Raw genomic sequence first — 15,767 nt, forward strand, 5'->3', positions numbered from 1 at the left:
GCATCCAGACCCACCCCTCACCACCCCAACTGCTCCATTCCCCAGGCGTGCTTTCTGCACCTTTGAAATTAGCAACCCCAGATTCAGTAAGGACCCGGAGAAGACAAGTTGTTCTTTTAATTGGATAAAATTATCCTAGAAAAGTAGGCCATTGGAACAGATAGAGAATTCATCCAGCACAGACCCTGTAACTTCTCAGTACACCCATGAGAATCTACGTCAGAGAATTAAAAGAATCAGCAAGTAAGATGACATAAAAAAGTATAAAATCAGAATATTTACATTATTTATAGTAGAAATAACAGAAGCATGAGTAAACATAACACTAATGATTGCATAAATTCTAATACATCTGGGCTAAGGGAGATTATTCATCTCTATACTAAAAGAGGAATGATGAAGTCAGGAAACGTGGTGCAACTGTGAAAGAATGGGGTTGTCACCATGCCAGTGCCTTTGCAGGGATTTCCAAGGTAACATTATGTGAAAGGGACAAGATGTAGACTGGAGTGATACATATCCCATTTTTGTAAAGACACGCCAAAATCCCCTATGCGTGGGTGTGTTTCTGTATATATGTTTAAATATGCAACATTTGTATCTTGGTATGTGATTAGCAGAAAGGCATGGACAGTGCATTCAAGGTTGTCAGTGGGCGGGGACAGGAGGGGGCCACACAGGTGAGGCAGTGGCAGGAGCTGGGGAGAGAAAGGATTGTAAACGCCAGCCTGTGGGCTCTGACCCAGGTGTGTATTTGTGTGGAATTGTGTGATATGATCAAATGAATAAAGTCAGCCAGCTGGAAGAGGTGTTTCTGAGGCCTGCTACCCAGGGGTGGTGTTTCATGTTCACCGCTCCTTCCTGATGCCCAGGCGCTGAGACACGCCCATGCCCGTGTTTGCTGTGTGAATGAGGGTACGGAGGAGCGAGTCTGTTCCACAAGGGGAGAGGAACTTAGGGAAAGAGATGCGTTCTCCTTGGAGGCCAGAATGCCACATGCATGCTGGTTTAGTCGGTGGATCCCAGTCATGCTGACACAGCTGGTCTGTACTGCTGCAGGCAGGTGGGAGCTCAACTTTCTGTCCTCCCTAAGGACTGGCCGGCAGGGTCCGAGGGAGCGAGGACCTGAGGTTAACACAGGGGTGGATGCAGGTGTGGGCTGGCTCAGCCAGGGACCGAGAGGAGGGCTCAGGCATGGACGCCCCAGCATTTCTTGCCGAAGCCACACATTCAGTGAAGGTGCTGGGCATGGGGACTGGTGTCGTGGAAGGCATTTGGGCCCGGCCTTAGGGAAAATTCAGCTGCACCTACTCCTGGCACTTGTGTTCCCCGCTCAGGGTGTGCAGGCCAGGGAGATGGTCTGGTTGTCTAAGGTGGAAGAGCCCTGATATTGACGGACAGTCCTACCAAGGCTGTACCCAGTGAGGAAGAGCAGTGGTGGAGGAGCGTGTGGGGGGTTGGGAGGAGCCCCAGGGCCCGCCACGGTGCGCTCTTTCTTCCTGCAGGTAGCCACTTCCTCCCAGGCGGCCACTTCCCAGGCTTCAGGCGTAGGAAGTGTCCCAGGCATGGGCACCTGCCTTGGGGTGGCTCTGACCTGGGGGGTGCAGGAGCCCTGTGCCAGTACAGGCGCACCTGGGAATGCCAGTCCCCGAGCATCCCTCCTGGGGCCTGGCGGTCACAGGGAAAAAGCACTTCAATAAGACGGTCATGAGCCGTGGTCTGAAGGCTGACTCTGGCCAGTGAATGGGCTTCTTTTAACCCACAGAGGCTTAAATTTTTAAAAATTGGTTGTCAACATTCCAAAGCACAGATATTTTATCTAAAATTTGGGATTTCTTTTTTTTTTTTTAAATAAAACAAGAAGAGGAAGATGTGGCCACGCTGGGCTTCCCCCTCTGGCTGGAAACGATGCTGGAGGCGAGTGGCTGCCACCCCTGCACTCAGGGCTAGGTCCCCAGGGCCCCCCGGTCCCCATGGCCTCCCCGTACCACAAGCAGCAGCCCCTCCTCATCATGTTCTCATTGCTCTTCTGCTTTTAGGAGACAGTGGAATGCTTCCTGCTCTTGTCTGGGCGGGAAAGTGACATATCCACTGAGAAGGACTTGGGTTAGAACTGTGGGAGGGAGGATGCTCGTTTTGGCAGCACAGTCCTACCTGGTGGTTATGTCTGCAGGCACCCCCTGGCCTCCTGAGCTGATGCCCTGCCTCTCTGGAGGCATTTGAGGTTGTGGTTTCTGAGTCAGAGGAGACTGTGTCCTGAAACCAACTGCAGGCTTTTCTGGGCATTTCTAAATCTAGCTACGGGTGGGAAAGGAAGGGCACCGTGGGGGCACACCACGCCTTCCTGAGGCAGGAACGGCAGCGCGGCCTCCGCCCTGACCCACGGTTCTAGGCCCCGTGCCCCGCGGTTACCCAGCCAGGTGTAGCCTTGAGCCCCTCAGACGGGCTCTGGCTCCAGGGAAGGGCACAGGGCGGGCAGTGGCAGGGGCCTGAATTACACGGTGTCGCTGGGAGCTGTGAGAACCACTCTGAACTGTATTTGCAGTCCCGAGGGTGTGTCACAGTGGGGACTGTGCCAACAGCAGTGCCGGCAGCTGCAGCATGTACAGCTCAAGTCAGAAACAGGCTCCCTCCATGGGGTCTCTGTGTGAATGTTAGCCAGACCACCTCCCAATAACACCTCCTGCATGCAGCTGGTGTTAGTAGTGGCCCCTCTGCCTCCCAGCCAGCTAGACACACAGGTCCCTCCCAGTGATGTGCCGAGTGGCCTTGGGCAGCTGCCTGCTCTGAGCCTCAGTTTCCCTGCTGCGACACGGGTGGGACCCTTTCCTTGTGGAGCTGTGGTGGTGATCAGAGGAGGCAGAAGTAGGCACAGCTCAGGCCCAAGCACCCAGCCCTGAGCACCCAGCCTCAGCACCCAGCCTCAGTCCCCAGCCTCAGCACCCAGCCTCAGCACCCAGCCTCAGTATCCAGCCTCAGCACCCAGCCTCAGCATCCAGCCTCATCAACCAGCCCTGAGCACCCAGCCTCAGCATCCAGCCTCAGTATCCAGCCAGCCTCAGTCCCCAGCCTCAGCACCCAGCCCTGAGCACCCAGCCTCAGTATCCAGCCTCAGCACCCAGCCCTGAGCATCCAGCCTCAGCACCCAGCCCTGAGCACCCAGCCTCGGCACCCAGCCTCGGCACCCAGCCTCAGCACCCAGCCTCAGCACCCAGCCTCCGTACCCAGCCTCAGCACCCAGCCCCAAACACTGCCTGACAGAGTGAGGTCACAGTGAGCCATGAGTATGAGGTCCCTGGGGATGTCCTGGCCCTGAGGACTCCATGAGAGTGGAGTGGGAGTGGTGTGGGGTGGAGCAGGCCTGACTACTGCACCTGGAACTGCAGCCGTCCCAGCACTGATCCGTTCATGGCCACAAGTCTCCTTCCATTCACTCTTCATAAGGAAGGTTCAGTCCTGTGGCTGTGGGCACCGGGGCAGGATGGTCTATTGCCCTGTTGATGGGGGTGGGGGTAACTGTGGAGGCTGAAGGGGCTCAGAGGAGAGGCCCCTCTACTCATCCCTGAACCCCTCTAATCCTGGAGGCAGAAGAGGGTCCTGCCTTGCCCAGGAGTATCAAGGAAGTTGGTTTGTTCAGCATCCCCCCCGACTCCCCAAGCAATGCCATGGTTCACCAGTGTCTTCCAGCCGAGTGGGGAGGGCATGCATCCTCAGTACCATCCTCTTAGAGACCCAGAAAATTGTCACTATCCCTTCTGATTTCCCAGCCTGTGCAGTTCTTCCAGAAGGAGAGGGTGGTGGGCAAAGCCTGCTGGGTCCTTCTGCACGGGCTCCTTACCATCCCACCAGCAAGCCCTCCAGGTGCACGGGTGCGTGCTGTTCGCACCCCGCCTCACGGGTGAGTTTTCCTGAGCCCTGTCCTGGGCTGCTGAGAGCTGGGCTGGGGATGGGAGCTGGGAGCTCGCCCAGGGGAGGCTCAGGGGCATGTGTCCTTCCACCCCCTCCCGTCTCCCGCCCTACCCACCCCTCCCATGCCCTTCCAGTCTCCCTCGAGACGCCCCCTCTCGGCCCCCAGGGCCCTCCCCTGTACCCTGTGGCCTGTGCCTCTCTGAGTGGAGAGCTGAGTGAGCCCTGGGAACAGGGCTGACACCTGCCACCCCCATCTCTCCCTTCAGTCCCCCTGACTCTCAGGCTGCTGACCACCTGGGACATTGGGAAATGGGCCTAAGAGGTGAAAACCTGTACTTCGGGGTGGAGCAGCAGCCAGGAGCTGCCAGGACTCACCTTTGCTGTCAGCTCAGCCCCAGCCCTGCCTGGGCACCTCGCAGTCCTGGGGGTAGGGAGACGTAGGTTCAAGGTTCTGAGGGTTCCACCCCTGCCCCTCTTGACAAATTCAATTGCCGTTGCCTCCTCCAACCAGACCCAGGCTGCTCCTTTTAGAGGAGAAGCACATGTTGCTTCATTTATTCCAATTCTCCTGAAGAAGTGTCTGCGCTGGAGTCATGCTGTGCTTGATCCACTCTGCAGAGGGAGCTGCAGCAGCCTCTGGGGTGGTCCCGTCTCGGGGGATCTTCTTTCGGGGCTACCCTCAGAATTGGGGTCTTACTCTGTGGGGCTGAGGGTAGGCGTGGTGGCCAGGACTGGGAACACGGTCGGGGGCCAGACTGGACGTTCCCGGGGCAGATGGACGCATAGCCCGGCCGAGGGATCGGGTCGCTTTGGCGGGCAGCTGTGGGCTGCAAGGCTGTGGCCAGGGCTTGACGTCTGAAGCGGGCCAGGTTTCTGGTCAACACGTATTTTTTGTCATGAGTGTGTTGAATCTTGGGAATTAGAGCGGGGATGTGGGCCGTCTTTGAGAAGCCGCCAGCCCCCGTCTTAGGAGTGGGGACAGGAGCTCGAGGGCTCTTTCTGGGACATACAGGAAGCTGGGGTGTCAGGAGACAGAGGGGTTCTGTAGGTTGGATTGTTTTTAAAGATGATACATGCATGTGGGAAAATGCAAGAACACAGAAGGCAGAGTGTGGAAACTGATGGTCACGGCCACCGTTCCTGCCTCCTGGCCCTGCCCAGAGCAGCGGCTTAGGGTCACGGCCACCGTTCCTGCCTCCCGGCCCTGCCCAGAGCAGCAGCTTAGGGTCACGGCCACCGTTCCTGCCTCCCGGGCCTGCCCAGAGCAGTGGCCTAGACACATGCTTGCTTTTCTGTCATTCCAGACAGTTGCTGAGCCTGGGGCCCCGCTCTGCTCTTTGTTCTTTTTTTGTTTGCTTTTTAAATTTTCTGTACCTCAATGGATGCAAACCTATTTGTTCTTTAAACAAAGGGTAGTGAAGTATAAAGACTGCTCCCTTTATTTTTATTTACTATTTATTTGTTTTAGAGAAGGTTGCACGCCATGGCCCAGGCTGGAGTCAGTGGCGCCACCTCGGCTCACTGCAGCCTTGACCTCCTGGGCTCCAGAGATCCTCCTACCTCAGCCTCCCAAGTAGCTGGGACTAGAGGTGTGCACCACCAAGCCTGGCAAGATGGCACACTTTAAAAAATGTATCCACGTATGTTGGAGGTTGCTGCTTCTCGGGGTACACAGAGCCACATCTCCCGTGTTAACCACTGTGTAGCTTTCCCGTGGGTGGACACTGAAGTCATGGCGGTCTTTGGCCGCAGCAAATGACCAGCATCCTGTGCACACATCCCGCCTCCATCTGTGAGGATGGGTTCCCGTGAGGCACTGCTGGTCCAGTTTTACATCGCCACAGCTGTTTAAAGCAGCCATCGTCTGGGGCACAGCGGGGACTGGGCCCTGAGTTCCCAGTCATGATGGGTCCTGGGTTCTGCTCTGAGATCCACCTGCCTCCTGCTGCCTGCTCTGCCTCCCAGGGCCGACCACTGTGCTGAGTCCAGGTCTGTCACTTGGGGCAGGCGATGGGAGGGGAGGAGGCCCAGCAGCTCTTCTCTCTCGCTGCTACAGGTGGCTTTTCGGGCAGCGGCCACGCCTCTGCTGTGGCTGCAGCCCTGCTGGACAGTCTATGGATCTGGCTTCCACTGGGGGATTTGTGACGTGGCTGATTCCTGGGCCACCTCACTACCCCTGTGAGGTCCCCCTTTCTCTCCCCTCCCGAGGGTTAGCAATTCCCTGAGTCAAATGTTCCACTCTTTGAAAGGCTGGAGTGGTTTCTGTTTTCCCAGCTGGCCCCAGACTGATGCACAAGCTGTGCGGCCAGGGGAGGCAGCAGGAGCCCTCAGGGTTCCTGGTCTGGAAAACAAGGGGGCAATGGTCCCCTCAGCTGACACTTTCAACAAGGTCACGGTGGCCTGAGGCAGGCCAGTCCCAGCATCTATTCAAACACACAGCAGCCCAGCTGGGTCCTCGGGGAAGATCTCCTGCCCGTGCCCAGTTCTCTCCCGTCCCGCAGCACCCCTCAAGCGGCCAAGCAGCTCATTTCCACCTGTCCCCGGGCTGTCGGCTCATTTCCATCAGTGGACGTGAAATGTGCCAGCAACTGGACCCAGCCCAGGGGGAGGCTGGCTGCATGCTGCTGGCACATGCTACGGCTGCCTACGGCCAAGGACGGCCGCCAAACCAGGGATGCCTGGAGTCACAGATCCGCCAGGGCCTGGTTGCTCGTGCTGTCCAGGAGCCCAGCCAGGGGCTGAGGGCTGCCCTGAGGGGAGACAGGCCCCGTAAGAGCCTGGATGTCAGCCGCTGAGAAACCAGAGACAGGGAGGAGCCAGCCTGGCCGGGACAGGGTGGGCGTCAAAGGTGGAGGAGCAGATGGTTGGTTCAAGGGCTGGTGTGGGGGTGGAGTGTGGACCCAGCCTGGGGGTCCTGCTCTTGTGCCTGGGAACCCATCCTCCACTCGCCCTGCTCTCTGCTCTACGCTTGGCTTCCTGCCAAGTCCAACCAAGGAGAGATGGTGCTGCTGGGGTGGGCGAAGGGACCAGCGTCCTGCCTGGGCCCCTGCTGGCATGGGTGTCCCCCTGTGGCTCCAGCCCCTACATGCAGACCCTTCCCCGCACCCCCACGCCAGCCTCACCTGGGCCAGGCTGGTCTGGTTGCAGCTTCTGCTGGTGGCCCGGCCTGGCTCTGCTGCCATCCCGTCTCCCGCCGTCCTCCCACGGTGGCCGCTGTCTGGGCTGCCTCATCAACACAACACTGGCAGCCTTAAGTATTTATTCATGTTTACACATCCACGTCTTTGTTCATTACCTGCTTCCCCACTGCAATGAGACTTCCATGCCTGGCACACAGTAGGTGCTGAATACATGCTGCTGAAGCAGGGGCCATCAGGGGTCAGCCCCAGCCCTGCCTCTCACCAGCTGTGTCGTGGTGGGCAGTCACTTACTGCGGCTGCCTCGGTGTCCTCATCTGTAAAGAGAAACCACGCTGTCCACTCACAGACTTGCTCTGAGGATTTGATGCCTTCAAGCAGCAGGTGCCTCTTTTCTGTCATTTCCAACCACTCTTCTGTGATTCTCCATGATGCCTAGAGTTTGTCAGATCCTCTGTCGGGCCCCGGGGATTCAGAATTAAACAAGACAGTCGACCTGTCTTCATGGAACTTACCGTCAGAGCTCACATCACTCTGGTCTAGAAGGCTGTCTCCTGTCCTGTCTGTCAGGTTCCTGCCCAAGCATTGAGGCCTGTGTGAAGCCCTCTCCCTCCTAAGGCCCACTCAGTATTTCTCTCCCCCTCTGTCAGATCACCCTCTCTCCCTTCCAATTTCCTAAGGCTGTGGCAGGTCGTGGTGGAGTTAACGTTTAACACAGGTTGCAGGGTTAAGTAATACAATGACAAATCCATGGCTGAATGTGTGTTACAACTAGGAAGTCCCTGTAGTAAAGAGAAGGGAGTGAGCCACTATCAGGATCACCTAGGTTGTCACTTTCTGCCCCAGTCCACTCTGTGGACCTGAAAGCTGTGTTGAAGCAGAGAGGTTTGCAGACCCTGACGTGTGCATGCCATTTCTTCTTGATCCCTCCTGAAGTCTGCCTCATTATTCAGACCATTGTGTGGAAGAAGAATGTATGATGTTACGTGCAAAAGCCATGGAGACTCCAGTTTATGGGAGATCTCAGGAGTTTTCAAAGGTCATTTTGATCATCTATCATTTTTACCTATGGGCTCACCTTATAACTCAAGCCCCATGTACAATGTGACCCTCCAGTATATCTGGCCTTATGTTTCTTACAATCATTTCAAGGCTGCCTGGTCAGGGTATTAGCTCTGTTCAAGGGAAGAGCCATATGTCTTTCTTTTTAGTGTTCCTCATTGCGCCTGGCATGATGCTGGCTTTGGGTGGGTTTGATAAAAGTACATGATAAAGAGACTTGATTGATGATGGGGTTGGTTCATGGTGGGGTTGGTTGATGGTAAGGTTTGCTGGTGGTAAGGTTGGTTGAAGATAGGGTTGGTTGACAGTAGGTTGGTTGAGGGTAGGATTGGCTGAAGGTAAAGTTGGTTGATGATGGGTTGGTTGACGATGGGTTTGATTGATAATCAGGTTGATTGATAGGTTGGTTTATGATGCATTTGGTTAATGGGTTGGTTAATGGTTAGGTTAGTTGATAGTGGGTTGGTTGAAGGTCAGTTTATGATGAGTTTGGCTGATGATACATCAGTTGATGGTAGAGTTGGTTGATAGTGGATTACTTGAAGGTAAAGTTGGTTGATGGTGGGTTTGGCTGATGGTGGAATTGGCTGGTGGATTGGTTGATGATGGGTTGGTTGACGGTAAGGTTGGTTCATGGTCAGTTTGGTTGATGTTCAGGTTGGTTGATGGTGGAGTTGGTTGATGGGTTGGTTGGTGATGGGTTGGTTGATGTTAAGGTTGGTTGATGGTGGAGTTGGTTGATGGTGGAGTTGGTTTACAGTCAGATTAGCTGATGGTGCATTGTTTGAATGTAAGGTTGGTTGATGGCAGGCTTGGTTAACCCCACCATCAACCAACTCCACCATCAACCAACCTTAACATTAACCAACCCATCACCAACCAACCCGTCAACCAACTCTACCATAAATCAGCCTGGCCATCAACCAAACCGACCATGATTGATGATGGGTTGGTTGATGGTGGGTTGATTGATAGTGGGTTGGTTGATGGCGTGGTTGGTTGGCGATAAGGTTGATTGATAATATGGTTGGAAGGCTTAAGGCATAAGTGGGTAGGTGTGGGTCTGGGGCTAGGGCTAGACTCCCATTTGTCAGAAATTCCCAGGAGAATGGGTGGCCAAGAATGGAGATTAAGATGTTTTAGAAAGTTGACTGACCAACTGCAACCCAATGTGCAGTGAACTCTCATGTCAACCCACTGGAACCTCACTGCATTTGCAAATAGATGAGCTAAAGCTTTATTTTCTCAATTTAAAAGATATTAATCAGTGATGTAGATTTAGGAAATCTCTTTGTTGAATCAGTGGCAGAGTCAGATGCGTAGATGTGAGGGCTCTTTCTCCCCTGATGCCTTCAGCAAATACCTGTGGTTACCATTGTGCCCAGTAGTGCTCACTGCTGTTCTTAGAGCTGCAAGATGAGGTAGGAAAAGCTTCCCTAATGCATCCTCAGGGCTTCCCATGTCCCTGGGGGAGAGACGATGCCCCATGAAATGCAGCTGTGGTGTCTGAGAGCGATACGCATCCCTCTGGTGGGACATGAGATGACTTGGGTAGAGCAGAGATGATCAGGGGTAGGGAGGAGCCAGGGCCTTGTGGGGTGGAGACCTGTGTGGGGTGCACCTCTTGGGGGGCTTCCCAGGGCAGTGGGCCAGGCAGGCTTTTGGACACCACTGCTTTCCTTCCTTTACTAGCAGTGTTTCCACTGATTTTTCTTCTTTTCTTTTCTTTTTTTTTTGAGACGGAGTCTGGCTGTGTCGCCCAGGCTGGAGTGCAGTGGCACGATTTCGGCTCACTGCAACCTTCACCTCCCAGGTTCAAGCGGTTCTCCTGCCTCAGCCTCCTGAATAGCTGGGATTACAGGTGTGGGCCACCATGTCCGGCTAATTTTTGTATTTCTAATAGAGACGGGGTTTCACCATGTTGGCCAGGCTGGTCTCAAACTCCTCACCTCAGGTGATCTGCTCACCTCGGCCTCCCAAAGTGCTGGGATTACAGGCCTGAGCCACTGTGCCTGGCCTCCATTGGTTTTTAACTGAATTCAGTTTGGTGACTGCTGAAGAGCTGGACGTTCGTTTCCAAGAATCATTCCCTCTGCTGAGGCCCAAAACTCTTGTAGCTGACCCTTACTTCCATCTCTAGGCAGAGATCAGTGTGAGAGACAAGACTTTTCAGTTGTCTTAGGAGACAGCAAGGAAAGATTGCATATCCAGTATAATGTCAGTGTGTCCTGTATTTGGTTTTATTCTTAGTTTCTGAAAAATCTCACTTCCTCTAAAACAGCATTTCTTAAACCACATCTCTGTTGTTGTCATTGGGTCTCTTCCCTTCCTCCTGCAAAGAGTTTAAGAGATGCCAAGTTGAACACAGCTGAACAGGGGGGTTTTATTTTACCTGCAGAATCCTCAGAACTCTTAAGTGGCTTTATATTCATTTGAAAAGTCTTTTAAGGGGTGCAGAGAATGGAGCTTTTTCCAAACTTATCTGAAACCAGAAACATCATTTCATGGACGATTTACTAATAATGTCATGCAGAAACTGGAGTGTCACACACTTAGTGTGGGGAATGTGGCCTAGAAATTGAGTTCCCTTCACCCACTGCGGCTATGCGATTAATGGGAGTAGCTGTTGGCCTGTCCATCTGCAGGTGGAGACGTTTGTTTCCATTGCCGAGAATGCTGCGGTGGGAAAGCACTGGCAGTGCCCGCCTGTTGAGGAACTTGTTTTGCCAAACGTACTCGGAAGGTGACTGATGAGTGCCTACCCCTCCCACAAGGCCCCTTCTGCTGGCAGAAGACGCCTGTGACCTCAGCTCCCACCTGGTGGAGCAGAGATGGGCAGCACTGGGCAGCCTCGGCCCCCTGGGAGGCCCGTGTTCGCCCACAGTGTCCCAGGTGCTCTGGGTGTTGCCAGGCAGGGATACGGAGTGGACTCTGGGCAGGGTCAGTGTGACTTCACCAAAGTCTCCACCTTGAATTCCTCGAGCCCAGTGCAGGAGAGCCCATGAGGGTCAGGGAAAGCCGAGATGGAGGCACACACCCAGGGGACATCGTGGCACCTGCTGCAGGGAAGCCCACGGGCGTGGCTGTGATTCCCAGGGGGCAGAGGTCAACAGCCTGAAGGTCTTCTCAAATATGGGAGGCCAGGCCCAGGAGTTGAAGGAAAAAGGTTTATCCATGGGGGAAGGAATAGTGGGGCTCTCCCACCCCTAACTGGATGATTCTGCAATAACCAGAAACAGGAACAAGAGACCGCAGCCATTCTCCCGAGGGGACAGGGGGCCCCGTTTCTTCAAAGTTCCCTCTCATCCTCAGGGACACTGATGGGCTCCCCTGTGACTGCCCCTCCTCCCTCCCTGGGGCATCATGAACCTGGAAGGGGGATTCTTCCGTCTCCCTGGTCCTGGCTACGCAGTGCCCACCTTTCCCGTGATAGCCACGACGTCCGTGGGGAGGGAAGTCCAGCCCCTGGGAAATTGGAGCTTGTGTGCAGGTCCTTGCCTGCTGAGGCCTGAGCCGGCGTCCGGCACAGGTGGCTCTGCCCAGCCCTCAGCCTCTCTGCCTTGTCCCTGAGCCCGAGAGCACAAAAGGGCCCCTCCAGGGGAAATGCTGCTGGTGTCACGGCAACCGCTGTTTCACTCCTGAAGGGGGCCAGGCCAAGGCCCTGCCTCCACAAGCACTGGATCTCAGAGAGGACACCAGGGCCTGCAGGGTGAAAGTGAGCGCCTGCTAAAGCGGGAGGCACAGGCTGTGGGGTCCAGGCTGCCCCTACCCCAGCCCTGCGCCCCCAGGAATCTAGCACGTCCGTAGCCCACTCCTCTGTGAATCACAGTTGAAGGCGGTGCTTGCTGAGTGTTCGGGCTTCCCATGGCCCCCTGGCCCCAGGTTGCTCCCCGTGGTCCAGTGCACTGCCTGCCTCACCCTGAGCTGGGGCCCCCTGGGCCTGCAGCGTCTCCTCCCTCATTGCCAACAGCTCCTTACACACTAGAGTGGCCTCCTTTTGTTCCTTTGTCCTGGTGATCAGGGGAGAAGGCATTTAGACTCCCCCTACCCGCATGCCACAGGAGGAAGCTGGAGGCAAGGGTCTCAGAGGATGGGGGGGATGTGGGTCTGGGGTCTGGGGTCTCAGTGCCAGACAGGGACAGCATGATGCAGGCTTCAGGCTTCAGCTGGGCCTCTGACAAGAGCCATGGGCCACAGGAGGAAGCACGAGGCGCCCTCCTGCACGTAAGCAGCTGGGAGGCTGCCCTTCCAGGCCTGTGGCTTAGGAGCCCAGAGCCTCCTGGAGCCCAGGGTCACATCTGGCTGAGCTGGAGGCCCCGACTTCAGAACCAAGGGAGCGCCGTCTGGATTGTGCAGTCGGTGAACTGCGGCTTCGGTTCTATCCTTTGTGGCTCTGCAGCCGCTTAATCCCCAGGTGTGTTCTGTTCTGCCTCATTCCCACAAGGTGTTGGGACCCAGCAGACACGGGTGCGGTGATCACCACCGTGTCCATTTAGAGAGCTTTCCTGAGGCCCACAGTGTGCAGGCGGCAACCATTGTGTGGAGACTGGGAGGGTTGTGGCCTCAGGCAGGGGCAGTAGCTAGCTCTTCCCTAGCACTGCTTTGTGCAGGCACTGGGAGGGGCGTGGCCTTGGGCAGGGGCGGTAACCAGCTCTTCCCTAGCTTCTCCAGCACTTTATGTTTGTAAATTCATGGAGTCCTTGCCGCCACTGTGGGAGTGGAGAGCGGTCATTATTTTCATTTCACAGCCGAGTGTCACGTGGCCCAGCTGGGACTTGAACTTGGGAGGTCTGGCTCCGGAGCTGACTGTTCGTCTGCAGCCCTGTGTATTGCAGTGTGGACAGGAGGCTCAGCACCTGGCCAGGCCAGGCAGTCACAGTCTGGAGACTGTGGCTGAGGGAGCCTGAGTGATCTGTAGGGCACCTCGGGGCACTGGACATGCACGCACAGAACCAGGGCTGCAACCCCAGCACCGGCCTCTGTCGGTGGCAGCAACAGACATTTGGGCTGGGAGGCAGGGCTTGGTGGTCAGCACCACACTCCCAGGGGACCAGCTGTGCACCCACCTGGGCCCTCTGCAGCTTCAGGCTCTAATGGGGTGCCTGGGCCTGCTGCTGACGCCTCTGCTCTGCTCCCCGCAGCTTGCACGCGGACACCAGGTGGCGCTGTCGTCTATCAGCTACGTGGGCTGCTCCCTCTCCGTGCTCTGCCTGGTGGCCACGCTGGTCACCTTCGCCGTGCTGTCGTGAGTCCCCTTTTCTGATCCACCCAACAGCCCCTCGGCCCCTGCCTGCACCCCAGATCCCAAGATGGAAGAGACGGGAGAGGGGAGGGGCTGTGGAGGTAAGAGCACCAGGCTTAGCTAAGCTGGAAAGGTCTGGAGAGGCCCCCAGCCCAGGCTCAGGAATTCTGGTGGAACACGAGCCAGGTAAAAGGGGGTGGCCATGGGCCTGGGGACACCTCAACCCTGTGCTAAGTCATCCATCCTGGCTCCCACGTTCCTCAGCACAGGCATGTGGTAGCTTTGAGGGCCCGACTGTGCCCAAGAGAGATGAGAACATTCTTGGGTGGGGGCTGGACAATAACCAAGTAAACAAAAGCGAGAACAAACATCTTCACTGTGATCACGCCACGAGGCAGCAGGGCAGAGAGGGAGGGGTGCAGCTAGGTCCCAGCAGTGGTCAGGAAGCTTATGCTGAGGGAGACATTCAGGCCGCCATGCAGGGACCTGGGAGAGGGTTTACCGCATGGGAAGAGCTATGCAAAGGCCCCACAGCTGGAGTAAGCTGGGGCTTTGAGAAGCAGGAACATGAGCTGGGAAAGAAAAGAACTAAGTCAGAACAGAGCCATGGCCCAGGGTCAGACTGTGTAGGGCTGGGTGGGCATGGAAGGAGCTGGGATCAGATCCAAGAGCAATAGGGAGCCATTGACGGTCCACAGCAGGGAGTGACAGCAACCCCTCTGGCTGCTCTTGGAGGAATGGATACAGGGACTTCGTGGGGCCAGGGGGCCCAGCCTGGGGGACTGGGTTGGTGCAGGGCCCAGGCCTCACACCCTGCCTCTGTCCTCAGCTCCGTGAGCACCATCCGGAACCAGCGCTACCACATCCACGCCAACCTGTCCTTCGCCGTGCTGGTGGCCCAGGTCCTGCTGCTCATTAGCTTCCGCCTGGAGCCAGGCACGGTGAGTGGGCGCAGCTCCGTGTTCCTGCACTGTCCTTCCCCTGCCTCCTCGGATGTCACCGGGTGGCACCTTCTGCTAGCTTTTTCCACTCAAATTTCCGAACCTATCTCCCCAGACAACCAGGGCTGTGGTTTTTCAGGGGAAGCAGAGATCGTGACGTGCACGAGCTGGTCTCTGTGCTGCACGCCAGCCTCGGGTAAAGCTGCCACCGCCGCCACCCACTCACACTGCCTAGCACTAGCTATGCGCGAGGCACCGTGACAAGGGCTTGCATCTGCGAAGCCATCTCACCCTCTAACCAGCCTGTCATCCTCTCAGCCTACAGATAAAGGAGTTGGGGCACAGGGCTTACAGGCCTTGGCCAAGCTGACGGCCTGGTGTGGGCAGACCAGGACTCTCGTCGGCTGCAGGCTGTGCCCTTCATCAGGTGCTTGACAGCAAACAGTTGTGCCACCTCTGCTCAGCGAAGCAGACCTGCAGACCTAGATGCCACCTTTCCCTGCCCTTTGCATGGAGTGAGGGGTTCTCTGGGGCCCTAAGAAGTCTTAGACCTCACAGAAGGCAAAGAGCTGAGACTCTGAAGTGACCCAGCAGTGGAGTGACGTGGGCTTGTAAGCCAGTTGATGGAAGAGAAAAACAGAGGTCTACCTGCTTCATGTGTGGGAGGAAAAAGGGAGCTGATTCTGGCAGAAGCTCTTAGGAACCCAGCAGGATAAGCCTGTGGTCTTAGGGTGCAATCAGGATTGGCCAACAGAAGATGAACGCTTTATCCCATGCCTAGCGGGTCAGCAGAGCCTCTCCTCCTCACTGCGCAGCAGAGCCCTTTGTCCCCATGCATGTCCTGGGGCTGCTGCCTATGGACAGACCTACCTTCATGTGGCAGCAGGCACCTCCCTCACAGGGCACCCCACCTCAGACTCAGGGGAGCATCTGAGAAGTTCCTGGATGTGCCGTGGAATGGACGGGGTGTGCACTGGCCTCATGTTCTCCTGCTGGACGCTTCTCAGGCTCCGGTGTGAAACCTCCCATGAGGATTCCTTACAGTGCAGATTTTGGTTCAGGAGCTCTGGGTGGGGCCCAGAATGCTATATTTCTATCAATCATTCAGGTGATGCTGACGCTGCCTGTCCAAGTCCATACTGGGGAGCGAGATCCCACTGTGTGCTGGCAGCAGGAGGGGAGGCAGGTCTGCAGCAGCTCCAGGTGTCTATAATCCCAGCTGGTGGCCCTAGGGGACTGGGAGAGCATCTTTCCTCCAGAATCCTGTGTCTAAATCCCAGGGAAGGGCTCTGATGGGTCCCGCTTTCCCAGAGACCTGTGTCTGAATCCCAGAGAAGGCTTCTGATGGGTCCTGCTCTCCCAGAGACCTGTGTCTGAATCCCAGGGAAGGGCTCTGATTGATCCTACTCTCCCAGAGACCTGTGTCTGAATCCCAGGGAAGGGCTCTGATGGGTCCCGCTCTCCCAGAGACCTGTG

The 15,767-nt window shown here is 56.2% G+C and overlaps 1 protein-coding gene across 2 annotated transcripts in view; it reads left to right on the plus strand.

The window, feature by feature from the left end:
• ADGRD1 (adhesion G protein-coupled receptor D1) overlaps nt 1-15,767 on the plus strand; it is a 180,197-nt gene that overhangs the window by 132,556 nt on the left and 31,874 nt on the right. For both annotated transcript variants that reach the window (XM_055237915.2, XM_055237917.2), the window contains 2 exons: nt 13,250-13,353; nt 14,180-14,291. In XM_055237915.2, the coding sequence (XP_055093890.1) occupies nt 13,250-13,353; nt 14,180-14,291 (216 nt within the window). The remainder of the gene's footprint in view (nt 1-13,249; nt 13,354-14,179; nt 14,292-15,767) is intronic.

Source organism: Symphalangus syndactylus, chromosome 13, assembly GCF_028878055.3.
Source record: "Symphalangus syndactylus isolate Jambi chromosome 13, NHGRI_mSymSyn1-v2.1_pri, whole genome shotgun sequence".
Classification (NCBI taxonomy): Eukaryota; Metazoa; Chordata; class Mammalia; order Primates; family Hylobatidae; genus Symphalangus; species Symphalangus syndactylus.